This window comes from Oryctolagus cuniculus, chromosome 1, assembly GCF_051225735.1.
Source record: "Oryctolagus cuniculus isolate XC-2025 breed Fujian yellow rabbit chromosome 1, ASM5122573v1, whole genome shotgun sequence".
NCBI classification, from domain to species: Eukaryota; Metazoa; Chordata; class Mammalia; order Lagomorpha; family Leporidae; genus Oryctolagus; species Oryctolagus cuniculus.
Genome location: NC_142867.1, coordinates 167135724 through 167153005, shown reverse-complemented (window position 1 = coordinate 167153005; position 17282 = coordinate 167135724). Strand labels below are relative to the sequence as shown.

Genomic DNA, 17282 nt, shown 5'->3' with positions numbered 1-17282 from the left:
TAACTCATCATGCTGAGTGTCAACTGGGAAATAAATGTGCTTAAAACTTATAGTAAGCCCCCAGTAAATATTAGCATTAGGCTTGGTTAGACATAAGACAAAGAATTTTTCAAAAGAGAAACATCTATCTTTCTCAATGTCTCACAGTTTGGGGGATCTTATGTGAAACTTAGAAAGTAGCCAGGTGGGTCAGAAAACAAGTACATGTGACATCCTCAGAAATTGAGCAAAATCACTTTATTTCCCACAAATGAGGAGAGACTAAAAGATGACACTTTCTGTAACTTAAGCTTTTCTGGTAATAGTGCACTGTTTTCTGGTGGCTGACTTAATTCTTTACTGAATCATAAGCACAAGATAACTCTTAAGCAATAGAACAGTGGCAGAAAAACAATTTATCTGTACAAATGCACCTAAGCTCTCTCCTCTTAAGGATTATTCCCCTTGGTTGGGTGAGCACTGTGGTTTTGGCCATCTGAGTGTTGAACTCAAACATGTGTCTCAGAGCTGTTACAAGAAAAAGCACAGTGAGGACACTCTGTGGGGTCGTTCCTAAACTAATATTCCCATTCCAAAGGCTACCACAGAGCACGAAGTCCCATGACACTGCTCTCAAGACCCTTCCTAAGCACATGGAGAGCTGCAGTGACAACTGTCCTGGCTCTGGACACAGGCACTCGGAGACCAAGGCTTCAGCCCCTCAGATCTATCTGGTCTGGGTCTTAGTGATGCAGAATGAGGTGCATTGGTGTTTCTAACCTAACTGAGTGGGGGCTGCTGCCCAGAGCTCGCACATTTGGGGCGGAGCCTGGGAGAGGAACAATCTAGAATACACAGTGTGAAGCAGCTCTGAGTTGGAATCAGCTGGGCCCATCCCGGAACACGCAGGAGTATTTGCTGGGAAGGAAATATTCCACCTGTGGTAATGAACCAGGCAGGTATTTCTCAAGTTGAGGTAGTAACATCCTGGCAAGGAATGAGTCAACAAAACACTTCCTTTCCATTTGCAGAGGTGTTACTGGGAGGTGTGATAAATACAACACAGCCCCGCTAGATACAATATGGGCTATTCCCCCAGCAAGTATCATGAATGAATGAATGAATGAATGAATGCCTCCCAGCTCCCGAGGGAATTACTGGCTTCCTGAGATCTGTTTCCAATATTGTCTTCTATCAGGAGTTGTATGGTTAATCTTCACAGTGGCAAAGGCCATTAAAGGTACTCCCATGATGCAACAGGCCCTGCTGTAGCAGGGTGGTCAATGTGCCGCTCACTGGCATCTGAAATGAGTGCATTTTCTTCGAGAGCACTTGAGTCCCAACAGTGTACGTGACCCCAGGTCTCCAGCGACACAGGAGCTGCACAGTTCCTCAGGCGAACACAGCTTCCTTGGCAACAGGCCAGCGTGCTGCTGACTCCCTAGGATAGCTATTTTCAGTCTTGGCTCTGTTAAAGGTAATCACAATTGCTCAAAAGTAATGAACGTAGAGAGCTTTCTCTCTACGTAAGCAGTGCATTCATGTGCTTGCCTAACCTAACCCAGGGCTTTCCCCATCTGACTACAACATGAGGTCCACCACATTCTGAATGAGCACACAAAAGCTTTACATAACACATTTTCATTCGAAGCTTCCTTTATTTCCTAGGACTTGGCTCAAGTTTTTGCCAGGGGAGTAACTTTGATTCTGTAGTCATATTATGCTACATAAAATGCTCATCTTTATTAAGCAATATCTAACAAGATGCTTCATATCTGTCAACGATTATCAGTTTATATTCAAAGTCCTTCTAATAGGTGGCACTAAGAATGTACATAGATAACAACCCTGACAGGCAGAGTCTAACTGACAAAACTTTTTTTTAAAAGATCTATTTCATAATTTTGTTAGGTAATTTTGTTTGCAGTTTTGATTTGACAGACTTGTGGTATATACTTTGCTGAGAACAAGCAAAACCCAAGAATCTTTTCAGTGGTGCCCTTAATCTGGTAGGTTTTGGTTTTGTTTCAAAAGTGAAAACACTGGTATAGGCATTCAAAGGCCAGTTTTCTTTTTCTAATTCTTCAGTGTTGGGCCAGTCAGCAAAGATTTCTTCTCTAAGATAATTAAACAGGTGTGTGTGTGTGTGTGTGTGTGTGTGGGAGGGGAAGAGAGTGAAATAGATACATATATATATGTATGGAAGGAGATCTTCTGGGACTCAAAGCAGTGCTCTGAAATAGATACCAGTGTACCAAGTGGAAGCTTAATTTCCTGTGCCACAACCCCGACCCCTAAAAACGAATTTTAAAAACCCCCATTTATTTTGTGCTTCTGGAGTATTCTGTGCTTCAGAAATATTTTTAAAAAATATATTTATACAAAGTTTTATTGTAGTGAATAATCTAATATTGACATAAGACATTGCCCTGATAACAGTCCCATACACAATTTACTTCATTATCACTAAGTCATTCACTAATCAGCAGTTCAAACACAGAACAGTTGACTTGATGTCAGGGTCATTTTATCCTCAGGGAATGCCCTTTACCCCTCCCTTAGCCCCATCTGGAAGAGTTCCTAGTAATCTATCTCTCAATAATGAACTACAATACAGTCATCCGGTTAAAGGTGCTTAAAGCTGGAAGAACCTTAGAGATTTTAAAACTCAGTCAACAAGTATGCAGCATTCACATCCCTGCTTCTCATCCTAAACCCTCGGCAGACACCACTCCTCAGCTTTAGAACTTTTGCTTTCACTCCTTTGTTGACAAACGTACCAGGCAGTCCACTGCCTAGACTGGGATTTGGTTTATGGATGGAATCCTCTTTGCTATTCAAGCTAATCCAAACCCCTTCCTTTCTGATAAAAACAGGCTCAGAGAGTATAAATATCAGGTACACTTTTTCAGAAGACAGCATTTAAGAGTTAGTCGTATCACTCTAAGTTCTCATTTCATTCTCTAAGGCCTGCCAGGTATGACAGGAGTGCCCTCAAGGGGTTATAATCTGATTAAGGTTACTCACAGGGATCAGAGAGGGCTGAAGTGGGCAGAAAATTCATAAAGAAAATGGAGTTTTAAAAAAATTTTATTTGAAAGGAGAGAGAGATTGATTTTCCATCTGCTGGTTCACCCCTCAAACACTTTCAACAGCCAGGGCTGAGCCAGGCTGAAGCCAAGACCTCAGAACGCAACTCAGGTCTCCCCCATAGGTAGCAGGGACCCAAGCACTTGAGCCATTATTTGCTGCCTCATGGAGTGTGCATTAGTAGGAAGCTAGAATCAGAAGCAGAGCCAAGATTAGAAGCCAGGCACTCCAATATCGGATGCAGGTGTCAACCGCTGTACCAAATACCTAATCAGAAAGTAGAGTTTTAGGGGCTGGCGCTATGGCGTAGCGAGTAAAGTTGCTGCCTGCAGTTCAGGCATCCCATATGAGCACCAGTTCGATTCAGAGTTGTGGCTGCTCCATTTCCGATCTAGCTCTCTGCTATGGCCTGGGAAAGCAGTAGAAGATGACGCAAATTCTTGGGCCCTTGCACCCAAGTAGGAGACCTAGAAGAAGTTTCTGGCTCCTGGCTTCAGATCGGCACAGCTCTGGCCATTGCGGCTATTTGGGAAGTGAACCAGCGGATGTAGGACCTCTATATTTCTCTCTGCCTCTGCCTCTCTGTAACTCTGCCATTCAAATACATACATCTTAAAAAAAAATAGAGTTTTTTATAAGCTTTGGTTATTTACTCACTCAAATGGGGACAGTGTCTTACTAACTCTCTGGTTCATAAATGGCTCAATTATTTAACACATGTACTAAAGCTGCCAGGCAATGAGATAGAGACTGTGGGCACACAGCAGAGCAGCTCAGGATTCCCTCCCCACAGGGTACACTGGTTGGTGGCACAGGCAAAAAATCAGCATATCAGGTGACAAATACCAAGTAGATACTGGCTCTCTACAATAGCCAGAGAGCATAATGGTTATGAGAAGCGTCTCTGGAGCCAGATTGCTAGGGTTAGTGCCCCTGCTCTGCCCTTGGTCAGTGACTCTGAGCAAATGTCTTAAGTTTCTGAGCCTCAATTTTCTGCAAACATGTTTGATAGGGAGATCAAATGGATTAACGCATGCACAGAACTAGAACAGTACTTGGTACAAAGTGATATGTAAGTCTTAGATCTTATTATATGTGACACATGCAGAGAGGGTGTTTTGTGCCACCTGAGGGAAGTGGGTACTGAGAGGCAGATGGTGAAGGGTTTTGGACACCATGTTAGAGTCAGGCCTCCTGCGCCCGAGGATAGCAGAAGGTCACGGGCAGCCCCAAGTCCCAGGGTGCTGAGCTCCCATTCACATCTTACACAGGGCTCTTGGACAATAGTCTCAGCTCTTCACTGTAAGGCCCTGAAGAGAGGTAAATGAGGCCTCCAAACAGGTGTACCCACGTGCCCAATCTCTGAAGCCTATGAGCATCACCCTTATGGCAAAAGAGTGAATACCCTGTACAGCAATATGGGATTTAAAGATCAGCCAGCTTCATTCTAAATGCCACCCCAAAAGACACACCTGGGAGAAGGCATTCAGCGCAACAATTAAGACAGCCACATCCGCCTCCTGACTCCAGTCAGCTTCCCACCAACACAGACCCTGGAAGGCAGCAGTGATGGCTCAAGTAACTGGGTTCCTGCCACCCCACCCATGTGGGAGACCTGGATAGCGCTCCTGGCTCTGGCTCCAGCCCTACCCTGCCTGTTACAGGCACTTGGCAAATCAGTGAATGGCAGTTGTCTCAAATAAATGATAATTGTTATTTGATTAAAAAAAAGTGCTAGAGGAAACCACATGCACACACATAGGAAAAAGAGATCTGAAAGCAGAGGCAAAGCTTAGAAGATATAGTCACAATTCCAGGAATACAAGAGCAGCCAACAGCACCAAACACTGGGAGAGTCCAAGAGGAATGGCCCCCTACAGCTCCTAGACAGACAGGCCTTGCTGGATTTGGAATTTTGGACTTGTGACATGCAGAACTGGGTGAGAATAAATGACTATCGGTCTAGCCATCCATTGTGTGGAAATTAGTTATAGCAGACACAGGAAGTCGCTATCTGAGGCAGGGAGCGGGCACATGGAAGAGAAACAGCAGTGAAGAAGGGGAGCAGGAGGTGGCCAGGGATTAATCCCTAACTCCTCCCCTCCTATCTCAACCTCAGAGGGAGTCCCAGTCCTTACCCAGGGCCAGGCCTTCAGAGGCGCCCCACCCCTTGGATAAGCATCTTCTCTACCTCAGGGCCTCCCTCCATGTCATTCACCCTTCCCTCATCTGTCTGCATTTCTTGTTCCAATCATTGCTTCTCTTCAGGTTAAATCAGGCTCAAGTCCCAGAACAGAAAAAAAATCCCCTCTGGTTCTCTTTACTACTTTCTCCCTAAGTGTCTTCAAGGAAATGCCCAGAGGGTCACATCCTGTCTCTCTCTTTTTGCAGGGTTAGCATCTCCTCCCCACTGAGTCTCTGGCCAGCACCTGTTCTGTGAGCTTTCTGAAGACCTCTTGTACCTGCTGAATGAATGACTTCCATAGGTGCTGGTTGCTATAGGCATTTTCCTAACCACAACTGAGCCCAGGCTCTTTGCAGGTAGTGGGGCTGGCCCCTGTCTTTAGGAGCCTTCACAGACTTGTGTAAAAAGAGACAGGACAAGAAAGAACCTAGCAGGTCTCCAATTAGCACTGGCAAGCTATATACTACATGAAACCCGTGCTAGGAGACCCAAGGCTGGGCCAGGGTATTAGTAAGAATGTAAAGCAATTGCTTAAGACGTGAGACAGACTCAAAATCTACCAACGGCTGCTTCCCGACTGCTCCTAGGAAATGAAGCAGAGACTGAAGAGGCTTGTTAGTGCCATGGTGTAAGTAACAGCCACTGCCTTTCATGAAAACCCCTAAGCTTGAAATCAGAGTTTTCAACTTCCTGAAAGAATGTAGAACTGGTCTGGAGAGAAAGGTGAGGTTTTACATTATGAGTAAGGCGAGGATACTATTGTGGCTGACCTACACTCTTTAAAGCGTGATTACTGGGTGGCTTGAATCAAAACACTGACAGATGCCTCACGCACAGAATCCTCATTCAGAGCACAAAAACTCTCCCCTAAGAATATCTGCTACTCAGTGAATTAGGAATTAGGCTGTGGGTGCACAAAACAAAATGACTGTTTCCATTTCCCTTTTTAAAAAAATGAATGTTACTGAGGCTGTTATTAGATTAGAGCATGTTATCCACAACTGGGTGTTTTCACATGATCTTAATCAACCCCACAAATACATGAGATAATGACTAATATCCCATTTTCCAAGTGAGGATCCCTGAAAATGAGCACTTTGTTTAAACGGGAGAGCCCCATAGTGCCAGAATTCAAACCCAGGACTCTGACTCCAGACTGTGCTCAGTCTACTCCACTACAACAGCAGGGAAAATCCTGCAAGAGCTGCAGTGAAAGCAATGACAGTGTTCACAGTAGCATCCCAGGAGAGGCCTCTCAAGTGAAAAGCCAAGGTATTCTTTTCAGACCCTTGGAGGGTGTCACAAAAGGAATGAATATGGTCACCTAACTATCCCATCCCACCCTCTTGTGAAGACGAACCTGAGAAATTTAGCTCATTGCATCTCCTTCTCCATGAAAGGAACTAACTTCCACACCTAATAAAGATGACCTTTACTGTGTCATTTCCTTTCACATGCTGTATCTTGAAAACTCAAGAGGGTTTCAGCCGGCTCACAAAAACCACCGCTTCTCATTTCAATAGGAAAAGTATCTTTAAAGCGCCAGGACTGCTGAATTCTAGCAGGGACCCAGCATTTCAGCAGCTGTGATCAGATGACGACACTGCATCGGGGTAGTTAATGCATTTCACAGGGTTTTCCTCTTTAAGGTCCACATGCTGAAATGTCCAGATGGCAGGCTGCCTAAGAGCTCTCGAGATTTTTCTGGACCAATTAAGGAAGTTACAAAATAAACTCTTGCTCTGATGATCTAGCCCAAACTCACTGTCACTCTTCTAAGTTGCAGGAATTCCACTGCTTGTTAAATCAGTGAGCCAGCAGGTACACAGAGAGAAGCATGATGTCCCGCTTAGGACCAGGGCTATCTGAAAAAAGAAGGAAAGAGGGGGACCCTGGGAAGTGCTTCTGATGAGCACTCTGCAGGCGGGCGGTCCAGGCTTGAGACTTCCCAGACCAGAAGTGGAAATAGAGGGCTGCCCTGTGTTGCCTTCTAGAGGGCCAAATGTCCACCAAGGCTTTGGCCTTTTAAATGGTGGTTTTCCCTTTTTGAGAAAAGTACCTGAATTATACTCCTGGGGCTTGAGTGACCACATTTAAAACTGGAGGAAAGCACCCATCTGAGATCAAAAGTCACCTCTACAAAATGGGCGTGCAATGCCTCTTGACTCTGAAGATGCATTTATGCAAATGGTTCCAAAGGCCAGGAGCAAATGCTCAAAATTCCTTCCAACCCTCCAGTGAAATGGTCTCTGACTAGTGGTGCACAACATGGCTACCAAGGCAGTGTGTCTGGAAAGCTCCATGGCCCAAAAGGCAGAATTACTCTATTTCCAAAGGCCATTGGGACACGCCAGCCTCAGGCTATCCTCTGCCTAAAGTCTTTAAAAAACAGCTGAAAAATGAATTCGGACTCCTATCACCAGCGATATAAACAAGGCCATCTCTTTCACGTGGCTGAAAGGAATTCTAATACCTCTTTGTAGGGTCAGCTATTTAGAATTAATGGGGACAGGACAAGCATTCCCTAAAAATGCCCAAAGCCACTTGGCACTTCTTAGAGGAAAAAAGTCAGCACTTGCTTCTCTACTTTTCTCCTCAGTCACAGAAGTTCTCCGCTAAAGTAATTCCAGGACGTTATTTATTTACTAGAAACCAGACTTTCCCTTGCACAAAGTTCTGGAGGAATCCATCTGACCCCAGATCCCATTCATTAACTTCCAAAGGTGTTTTCTTTGGGGGAGGAGAAAACGGGCACCACTGGAGGGGAAGCAGGCAACACCAACTATTCTGAGGTCCAGAATCAGCAACTAGGAAGAAGGCACAAGAAGCTGGGGGTGGGGGAGGGCCAGAGGCTACCCCTCCCTCCTTTCTAGCAAACCGGGCTGCAGCTTCAAGCAGGTGAAGCTTGCCAAGGACTCCACGTATTCCCCCGAAGGTTCCTCAGCCCTCACTTGCTGGGTGTCCCCACCGGTGCGAGCTCACAGGCAAGGAGGCTAGACATGACTCTAACCCTCAAGAAGTGCAACCCAGAACCCAATTTGGGAAACGGACAACCTCGGCGGAAATTCCGAAGGCAAATACGAGTAACTCATACAGCTGAGCAAGGGTGCAGCCATTCACCCAGTCCAGCGATCGGTCAGGAGTCAATCACTTAAATAGCCCCGTGCTTAGAAACAAGCAGAGACGGTTGGAAGATTTTTGATGGAAAAATAAGGGGAAGGCAGGAGGAGGCTCAGCAGGAGGGTGCTCTCCGACTTCCCCAGTGACCACCCGCGGGCCACAATTGCACATGCCCGAATTCAGGCTCGAAGCTGGCAGCTTTTCCAAGCCAAGCTGCGGGCAGTAGCCGCGCGCCGCGTTCCGGGTACTATGGTGAGCGGCCGCTACGTCCCCAGTTTGCTCCCCGCAGGGGCCCCGCCATCCCAGAGGCCAAGGTGTCTCCTCCAGTCTGACAGCTGTCATACACACCAGCCTCCGTCAAGGCAGCGAGATTCAGAAGGGAAAAAGGGGAGGGAAGAGGAAACGCAGTTAAGATGAACAAAAAAAAACCTATTTGTATCTAAATGGGCAAGACCGGGAGCTACCTGCTTCCCTTTCCACCTTCCAAGCCCCTCTGATCATTTTGGGCAAAGCAAGAATCAGCGGGCGGCTCCTTGGGAACCCAGATGGAATCCCCAAGGAGCAGACATCTAAGCGCCATGGCGAAATCCCCCGCGCAGGGTCCGAGGCGAAGGCCGAGGGGCGCTCAGGCACCCACACATCGAGTGCGCCAGCGCCATGCACACCCTCGCACCCGCGCTCTCCGCACGCGGCCTGGACGCGGGGCGCGCGTGAGGCTGCGCACCTCGCCCACCGGCCGCGCAGCTCACCTAGCACCACCGCGACCACGGTGGAGAGCAGCAGCCAGTTATTCTTCAGGAAGCGCTTGCTGTCGCATCCTTTCCTCGCCGGCTTCCCCATGGCGGCCGTCCGGGCTCCGAGCGGGCCCCGCGGTCGCCGCTGTTGTGTGCGGGGCTGGGCTGTGCGCGCCTCGGCCGGGGATGGCCGTCAGCTGGGCGGTGCGGAGGAAGCAAGACGCTGGTGCGCCTGGGAGAGAGTGCGCGCTGGCCCTGCCAATACCGCTGTCACTGCCGCCTGGGATCGCGCGCTGCGCCTGCCGCCTGCCAGCCGGGTGGCTTTGCGTGGCGGGCGCGCCCAGCTCCTCCTGCCGCCGCGGCGCTCTGCGGCGCCTGGGCCAACCAGCGAGGAAGGAGGGAGGAGCGGCGGCCCGGGGAGGCGGGTGCGTGCGCGCGCGGGGTGCCGGCGGTCCGCGCGGAGCAGGCGTGGGAGGGCGTCCCGCGCCTCACCTGGGGCCGGGGCGGTCTCCCCGGGAGGCTTATGTCCTGCCCCGCAGCCTTCGCCTGGAGTCTGCCCGTCCCTGTGTATATATATATATATTTTTTCCTTCCAGAGGGGCGCAGCCACAGGCACCCTTAATTTAGACTTAATCATGCATGCTGCCCTCTCCTGGTACCACGCCAGCCATTCCCAGGGTCGGTGCGGGAGAACGCGGCACCCTTTGAGGTGGGAGAAACGGTTCCGCCTTGGGTGCCCCCCGGCTGTCCTATGAAGTCTGGGATTTGCCAGCAACCCGAAAGCCGGCAGCCTCCCTTTGCGAGGAGGGAAAGGCGCGTGAGAGATCCCAGGGTTTGGTGACTTCCTTGAGGGGTCTCTACTCCCCTACTGCGGGACTGCGAACTCTTAGAGTCGCAGGAGGCGAGGCTCCCACATGGTTTGCCTGTGAGCTGAGGGCTCCGCAGTGTCGCCCGCGTGCGGGGGTGGGGGGGGCGATTCCCTCTCAGGATTTTCACTTTCGCTCCTTGTGACTTGCTCGGTGGCCGCCCCAGGCCCCACAGCTGCCTGAGGTGGTAGAGTACTTAGGACTGACAAGCGGGCCCTGCAGTTCTGAGGAGGTGGGCGGGCCCAGCCCCGAGGCCAAACACGTGAGGTAGGCAAAGGCGGGAGTGTTGGAGGAACTGGCTTAGTGGTGCCACAGAAAAGTCTGCGCTGTGGATTTTCTCATTCACCTCCGTTCTTCTACCCATCTTTCTCACCCTCACTGACTCAGCTTCTTTCCTTCTCTTTGTCATGGCACTGCTTTGGCGACTCTAAGCAGTCCCCTCATGAGCGATCTGACGCTGAATGAGCCCTGCGCTCATTCATTTTGCTGTTGTGGAATCTGTTCTCTCATTAGGAGTGAGGGGACCCTCCCCGGCCCAGGTTTCATGAGTAAAATCTCACAGTCAGAGAGAGCTTCGTCCCTTCCACTGAACTCTAACAACCATGTACACCTTAGCATGAGTGAGTTTATGAGGTCCTTTCCAGAAAGGAAACTTTGAGAGAAGGGAAGGGAGAGGAATATGAAGGTCGGTCGGTAGGTGTCTGAGGAAGATCTGAAGAAATGTCATGAGGGGAAATGATCAGGAGTGAGGGAACCGAGTGGTCCCAAAGAGAAAACGCTGGAAAAACTCACGTGTCCAAAATGAGGGAGTAGTAAATACATTATGCATGCATAATACTCTGCCATGCAGTATACACCATCCAGCCTACATAAAAGAAATCTATCAAGTTTTTAATAGTGTAACATAGCACATGTTAAATAAGGAAGAAAAAAAGGTTAAAATTATATATACCGTTCAATCACATGTGCTTAAACTTGTAAAAGAAAACCACATGCTTAGAAAAATGCTAGCAGAAAACACCCCTGAATTGTAACAATCTTTGGGTGATAACATCATGATTGGATCTTTCTCCCTTCTATCTTTCTGTATCTTTCTGTATTTTTGGTGTTCACCATACACATACCCATGCTCATCCCATGCTCTAAAAAATACACAGACCCTGAAGAGAAGAACGCAAGAGGAATTTAGTAGACATCACAATTTTCTGAGTTGTAGTAAGACCATTCTACCTGCATTCTGGGGTTAAGGTATTTAGGCTTAAATCCCAGCAGTGCCACTCAACAACTAGGTGACCATGAGCAAGCTGCTTAAATTTTATGTCTCAGTTTCTTCATCTGTGAAGTGGGGACATTGATAATCTTTACCTCCTGGGAGTATGATGACAACTGAATATGATTGTGTGTATGAAGGACATAGAACAATGTCTAGCCTACCAGTATGATCACTTGTTGGAACTGTGGTCAACTTGAACAAGCATCTTGTAATTCCTCCTGTCATGGTCTGCCTGTTGGGAACCCAACCAGAAGCACATCAGACCCAGAAAAACCCTGGAATACTGATCAATAGTAATTGCCCCTGGCAGTACAAGAGACCTATGTCACTGAGCCTGAAGCCCAGACAGCATGCACGTGTTTTATGCTTCTTTAAATCACGCGTGTAATATGCTGCAATGCACAAGATTAATGACAGTGCATGTGTTCTCCCCCACCCATACATAGAGTCCAAACTTGTGAAAATCTTCCAGACTCAAAAAAAAAAAAAAAAAAAAAAAAAAAAAAAAAAAAAAAAGGCAAGAATCTCAGAGGTTGGAAGCTGGTGGGCCAGGTGAATTGAAAACTGTTTTTGCAGTTGCTACTTGGAAACTCCACTTCAGTTGCTAATAAAGAAAGACTAATCAAACACTTGTAAAGCACTGACATGTTTGGCAGTGCTGTAAGCACATCACAGATATGAATGCACTTAGTCTTCTCAATAACTCCTTGAGGTAGAGACTGTTGTTTCCTCCTGGGACTATCAGAAGCACCAAATGAGAAGTTGTGTCTCATCACCCTCATCTTGTGACTAGGGAAACTGAGGCATGAAGTGGTTAATTAACGTGTAAGTTTCCTTTCTTAGTAAGAGAGGGATCCAGGATCCAAGTAGGTGGTCTGGCTCTGGATTCTGTGCATTCAATCAGTGACTCTCATATGAGGAACCAATACACAATTAAGAGAAAGACTCTTTGAGTTCTGTGTTTTGCTTTATACAAGGTCTCTCAGAACCCATCAGTTCACGTGCAGGAGACACTTTGGTGTTCTAAGGGGCTGTGCTCCCTTCTAGTGGATGGACTCCTGAATCCTGTTGCTGCTGCTGACACCTAATTCCCTGGATTCTCTATATAAGACAACCATGGTGTTCACAGCTTGACTTTGGGGACAGCTGAGAATGAAGACCTTGAGTACTTCTCTTTCATTTTCTTGGCCTGTGAGAGTCATGGGCACAAATGATCTCAAACTGGACAAGAGTTAAGAGGCATTTGCCTTGTAAGTTTTCCCAAAGGAGACCTTGGCCACTCTGTTACAGGAAGAAAAAGTTCTCTCCTGGAAAAAGATCTGAAAGCCAAGGGGGACAAACTGTTAGGATTTCTCCCCCTCCAGTAAATGTTAATATGTCCCTTTTTTTCTAAGTCTTTCAAATTCTTTCATCCAATAAACCTTAGGTTAATTCTTACTAAGTACATTGTGCTGCCTTCTCCCCCTCCCTCAGCTTCTCCCTCCTCCACCCTTCCTTCTTCTCTTAACATTGAGTAACTCTGGCTCTTCTTTTATTGTTACCTTTTTTATATTGACCCTTGGATTCTCCTATTAGTTATTAAAGGAGACTTTGACTTTGCTGAATAAGGTTAAACCAGCAGGTGACAGCTTGGCCTTATACCTTAATTGGGATATAAATGAGAAAGGCATTCAGAAATGAATAGTAAGACAGCTTCTGTGATGTTTCCAGAAATAGTTTGCTGATTGTATTCTGCTGTCATAAAGCAGATGCGGTTGGTTGCTTTGTCCTTAGACTGATGCAGTGGGAGAGGTCATGTACCAGAGTCTCCTTCAGTGTCTCAGCTATGTAGCCTTCCATGACCCATGGTGGTAAGAAGAATGCTATCTGCACATTCAGACACTCTTTCCAATGATCTATTCTGCATCTTCCAGTCTTGATTCAATCTAATTTCCCTTGAAATTGTAAGTCAAAAAAGGAAAGCGCAGGAATTCTTTAATTGTCCAAGCAATATTTTATAAAGATGATTTGGCCAGCAGAGACTTACCTATTCATTAGATGTCCTTCAACTCTTGACTCTTACAGAGCTTTGAACCATTGCCTTTACTGCTCATTCTGACAAAGTGAAGAACAATTTCAGAATATGAAGAAAAGTTCTGTCTCTGTTATCCATAAGCTGTGTGTCTTTGAGCATGTCATTGACTTTTTGGAGCCTCAGTTTCTTCATCTGAAGAGAACATTCGAAGTAATAAGTACAAATGGTCAGTACATATTTGACACAAATGAAAAACACTTTAATCTCACCAGGACACAAGAAGATTCAAATTGAAACTTTTTTTAACCACTGGGAAAATATATTTGACCATAAAAGTTTAAAGGCACAATTATAAAATTTATAGTTGTAACATTATAAATTGTAAACTTAGAAAGTTTGGAGAAATGGATGGGTCACACCTTGCTGATGGATCTAGAAAACACTGACTTTTCTGGGCACAATTAGGAAATTTCTAGCATCTTTTATCAAACGTTCTGGTGTTTTTTACCTCAGCTATTCCACCTGTAGAAATTAGTATGAAACAAAAAACTTGAAGATATGCATGAAGTCTGCTCATCCAGTTCAGCTGGAAACAACTATGTAGTAAAGTGGGTGGACTAAGGATTGATTAAGAGTGTAAAAGTGGACAATGGAACCCTGTTGGGGGAATGAAAAACATACTTAGCAGAATATTGAATTACATGGGAATTACATAGGAAATTGAATTCTCCTGGAAAAGAGTATATATACAAATACAAAACTGTTTTGCAGTGGCAACAGTAACTTATAAAACAGTGAGTAGGTTGTTTATTGCAATGAGGATGTAGTCATTTATTAGTTGCATACTTGAAAATATAAAACAAAATGTGCATACTGTAATTCTAATGAAATATGTGTGTTTGTGTAAGAATAGCAATAGGAAAATTATTAATGTCTTTTGGTTTGTCTTTCTGAGCACCTGCTGTCTGCACTGTTAGGACAAGTTCTTCATATGCTTAAGAGATTAGGATTTGTTACAGAGGAATTTTAAAAATGTGGTGACATTCCACTGCTGTGCGGTATATAGGATTATGTAGCAGGAAAGACTATTACTGTGAGAAAGAACCTTCTAGGCTCAATCATCTCTGTATTAGAATATCAAACTCCCAGCCTGGAAGAGCCATCTCATAGAGTTCACAAGTGTCAGAAAGATACCCCTCCACATTTTAGTCTCAGGTTTTTAGTCTCAGCAGGGTGTTAAGACAAAGGGGAATGAGAAGAAAAGGGAAGAAGGGAATAAGGAGAAAAAGAAAGGGAGACAGGAGAAGAGGATTTTTGTTTCTCTTTCCAGGCTTCATCCAAGAAGTTGGCTATGTTAGGCAAAAAGGGTGACTGCCCTGTCCCTGTACAAGAGGCTATCTCCCAGGTTCTCTCTTCCCTACCCGGGTTGCAGAAATATCAATGCAAATATGGCAGGGCAGTGTGCTCAGGCCAAGAGTAGCTCAGAGATTTCATTCCCCAATAACTTCCAGGCCCTGGTGGCTGGGATGCTGAGCTGAGAGCCAATGGATGTTCACCTAATGGGAGATGTTCTTTTAGAGTCTGGGGGTAGCTAGTGTAGACTCATTTGCAAATTTGTTACCAGCTTTGGCTGAGGTGGGGCTGAATGCATTCAGAGCAGAATACTTCTTCACAGTCTCAAATTTCAACTATGAATTCTATAGAACAAATTGCACAGAGGAAGGACAACCAAATGGACACCAAAATCTAAATACGTTTACACCATGCATTTGGTAGTTAAGTTTGAAAAATCTCTCTTATTCTGCAATAGATCTCTCTTGTCTCATTAGTTAAACAGACTGGATCATAAATTCCCCACATTCTGGATTTGGCTGATTGCTCTTTGATGGAAGCAGTTAATTTGTTTCTCTAAACCTAATATTTCTTGTAAGTGGATACTTCATTCTTTAAAGGTTTGATCTTTTGCAATACTAAGAATAGTTGCTTCTGAAGTCATCAGCCTGATTAACAAGTGATAAATTCACCATTGACCTTTCACATATTGTTTTAGCATCTGTTGGTGATAGTTAAGACCATCTTAGTTAATTTATTTTAATTGTATCATTCCTTCTGAATACATTTGTTGAATCAACTCTCTTGAATCCTGAAATAGACTATTCAGAAAAGGCAGCATAAATGATTAATTCTTTCCTTTTATTGGTTTTCTCAATAACTGGTGAATGGACAATGTCCAGTAATGACTGATGAGTCTTCACTTTGTTTTTAAATGTTATTATGAACGCATGGGTTTGTATGTGTTTTAAGTAGATTTATATGCTCCAAACAGTTACAGTCATGTTTCCTTTCAATTATCAAATTTTTCTACCTTTAGCCAATGGCAGCCCCTTCATTTTGGCTCCTGTGTCCTTTTCACTGCACACTTTGTCTTCTTTTTTTTTTAAATTTTTTATTTAGTAAATATAAATTTTCAAAGTACAGTTAATGGATTACAATGGCTTCCCCCCATAATTTCCCTCCCACTCACATCCCTCCTATCTTCCGCTCCCTCTCCCATTCCATTCACATCAAGGTTCATTTTCAATTATCTTTATATACAGAAGACCAATTCAGTATATATTAAGTAAAGATTTCATCAGTTTGCACCCACACAGAAACACAAAGTGTAAAGTACTGTTTCAGTACTAGTTATAGCATTACTTCACATTGGACAACACACTAAGGACAGATCCCACATGAGAAGTAAGTACACAGTGACTCCTGTTGTTGACTTAACAATTTGACACTCTTGTTTATGGCGTCAGTAATCTCCCTAGGCTCTAGTCATGAGTTGCCAAGGCTATTGGAAGCCTTTTGAGTTCGCAGACTTCAATCTTAGTCCAACAGGGTCATAGTCAAAGTGGAAGTTCTCTCTTCCCTTCAGAGAAAGGTACCTCCTTCTTTGATGGCCCCATTCTTTCCACTGGGATCTCACTCACAGAGATCTTCCATTTAGGTCTTCCTTTTTTTTTCCCCAGAGTGTCTTGGCTTTCCATGCCTAAAATACTCTCATGGGCTCTTCAGCCATATCCAAACACCTTAAGGGCTGATTCTGAGGCCAGAGTGCTATTTAGGACATCTGCCACTCTATGAGTTTACTGTGTATCTCACTTCCCATGTTGGATCCTTCTCTCCCTTTTTTATTCTATCAGCTAGTATTTTCAGACACTAGTCTTGTTTATGTGATCCCTTTGGCTCTTAGTCCTATCATTATGATCAATTGTGAACAGAAATTGATCACTGGGACTAGTGAGATGACATTGGTACATGCCACCTTGATGGGATTGTATTGGGATCCCCTGGCATGATTCTAACTCCACCATTTGGGGCAAGTCCGATTGAGCATGTCCCAAATTGTACATCTCCTCCCTCTCTTATTCCCACTCTTATATTTAACAGGGATCATTTTTCAGTTAAAATTTAAACCACTAAGAATAATTGTGTGTTAATCACAGAGTTCAACCAATAGTACTAGAACAAAACAAAGAGAAAATACTAAAATGGATAAAGTATTACATTGTACATCAACAGTCAGGACAAGAGCTGATCAAGTCACTGTTTCTCATAGTGTCCATTTCACTTCAACAGGTTTCCTGTTTGCTGCTCAGTTAGTTGTTGCCAGTCGGGGAGAACATATGATATTTGTCCCTTTGGGACTGGCTTAATTCACTCAGCATAATGTTTTCCAGATTCCTCCATCTTGTTGCAAATGACCGGATTTCATTGTTTTTGACTGCTGTATAGTATTCAATAGAGTACATGTCCCATCATTTCTTTATCCAGTCTACTGTTGATGGGCATTTGGGTTGGTTCCAGGTCTTAGCTATTGTGAATTGAGCTGCAATAAACATTAAGGTGCAGACAGCTTGTTTGTTTGCCAATTTCATTTCCTTTGGGTAAATTCCAAGTAGTGGTATGGCTGGGTTGAATGGTAGGGTTATATTCAGGTTTCTGAGGAATCTCCAGACTGCCTTCCATAGTGGCT

At 45.0% G+C, this 17282-nt stretch overlaps 1 protein-coding gene across 1 annotated transcript in view; it reads right to left on the bottom strand.

Moving 5' to 3' along the window:
- SLC1A1 (solute carrier family 1 member 1) overlaps positions 1-9390 on the bottom strand; it is an 83948-nt gene extending 74558 nt beyond the window's left edge. The window contains 1 exon segment of the mRNA NM_001082249.1: positions 9124-9390. Within this exon segment, the coding sequence (NP_001075718.1) occupies positions 9124-9214 (91 nt within the window). The 5' untranslated portion in view covers positions 9215-9390.
- Positions 9391-17282: the final 7892 nt, after the last annotated feature.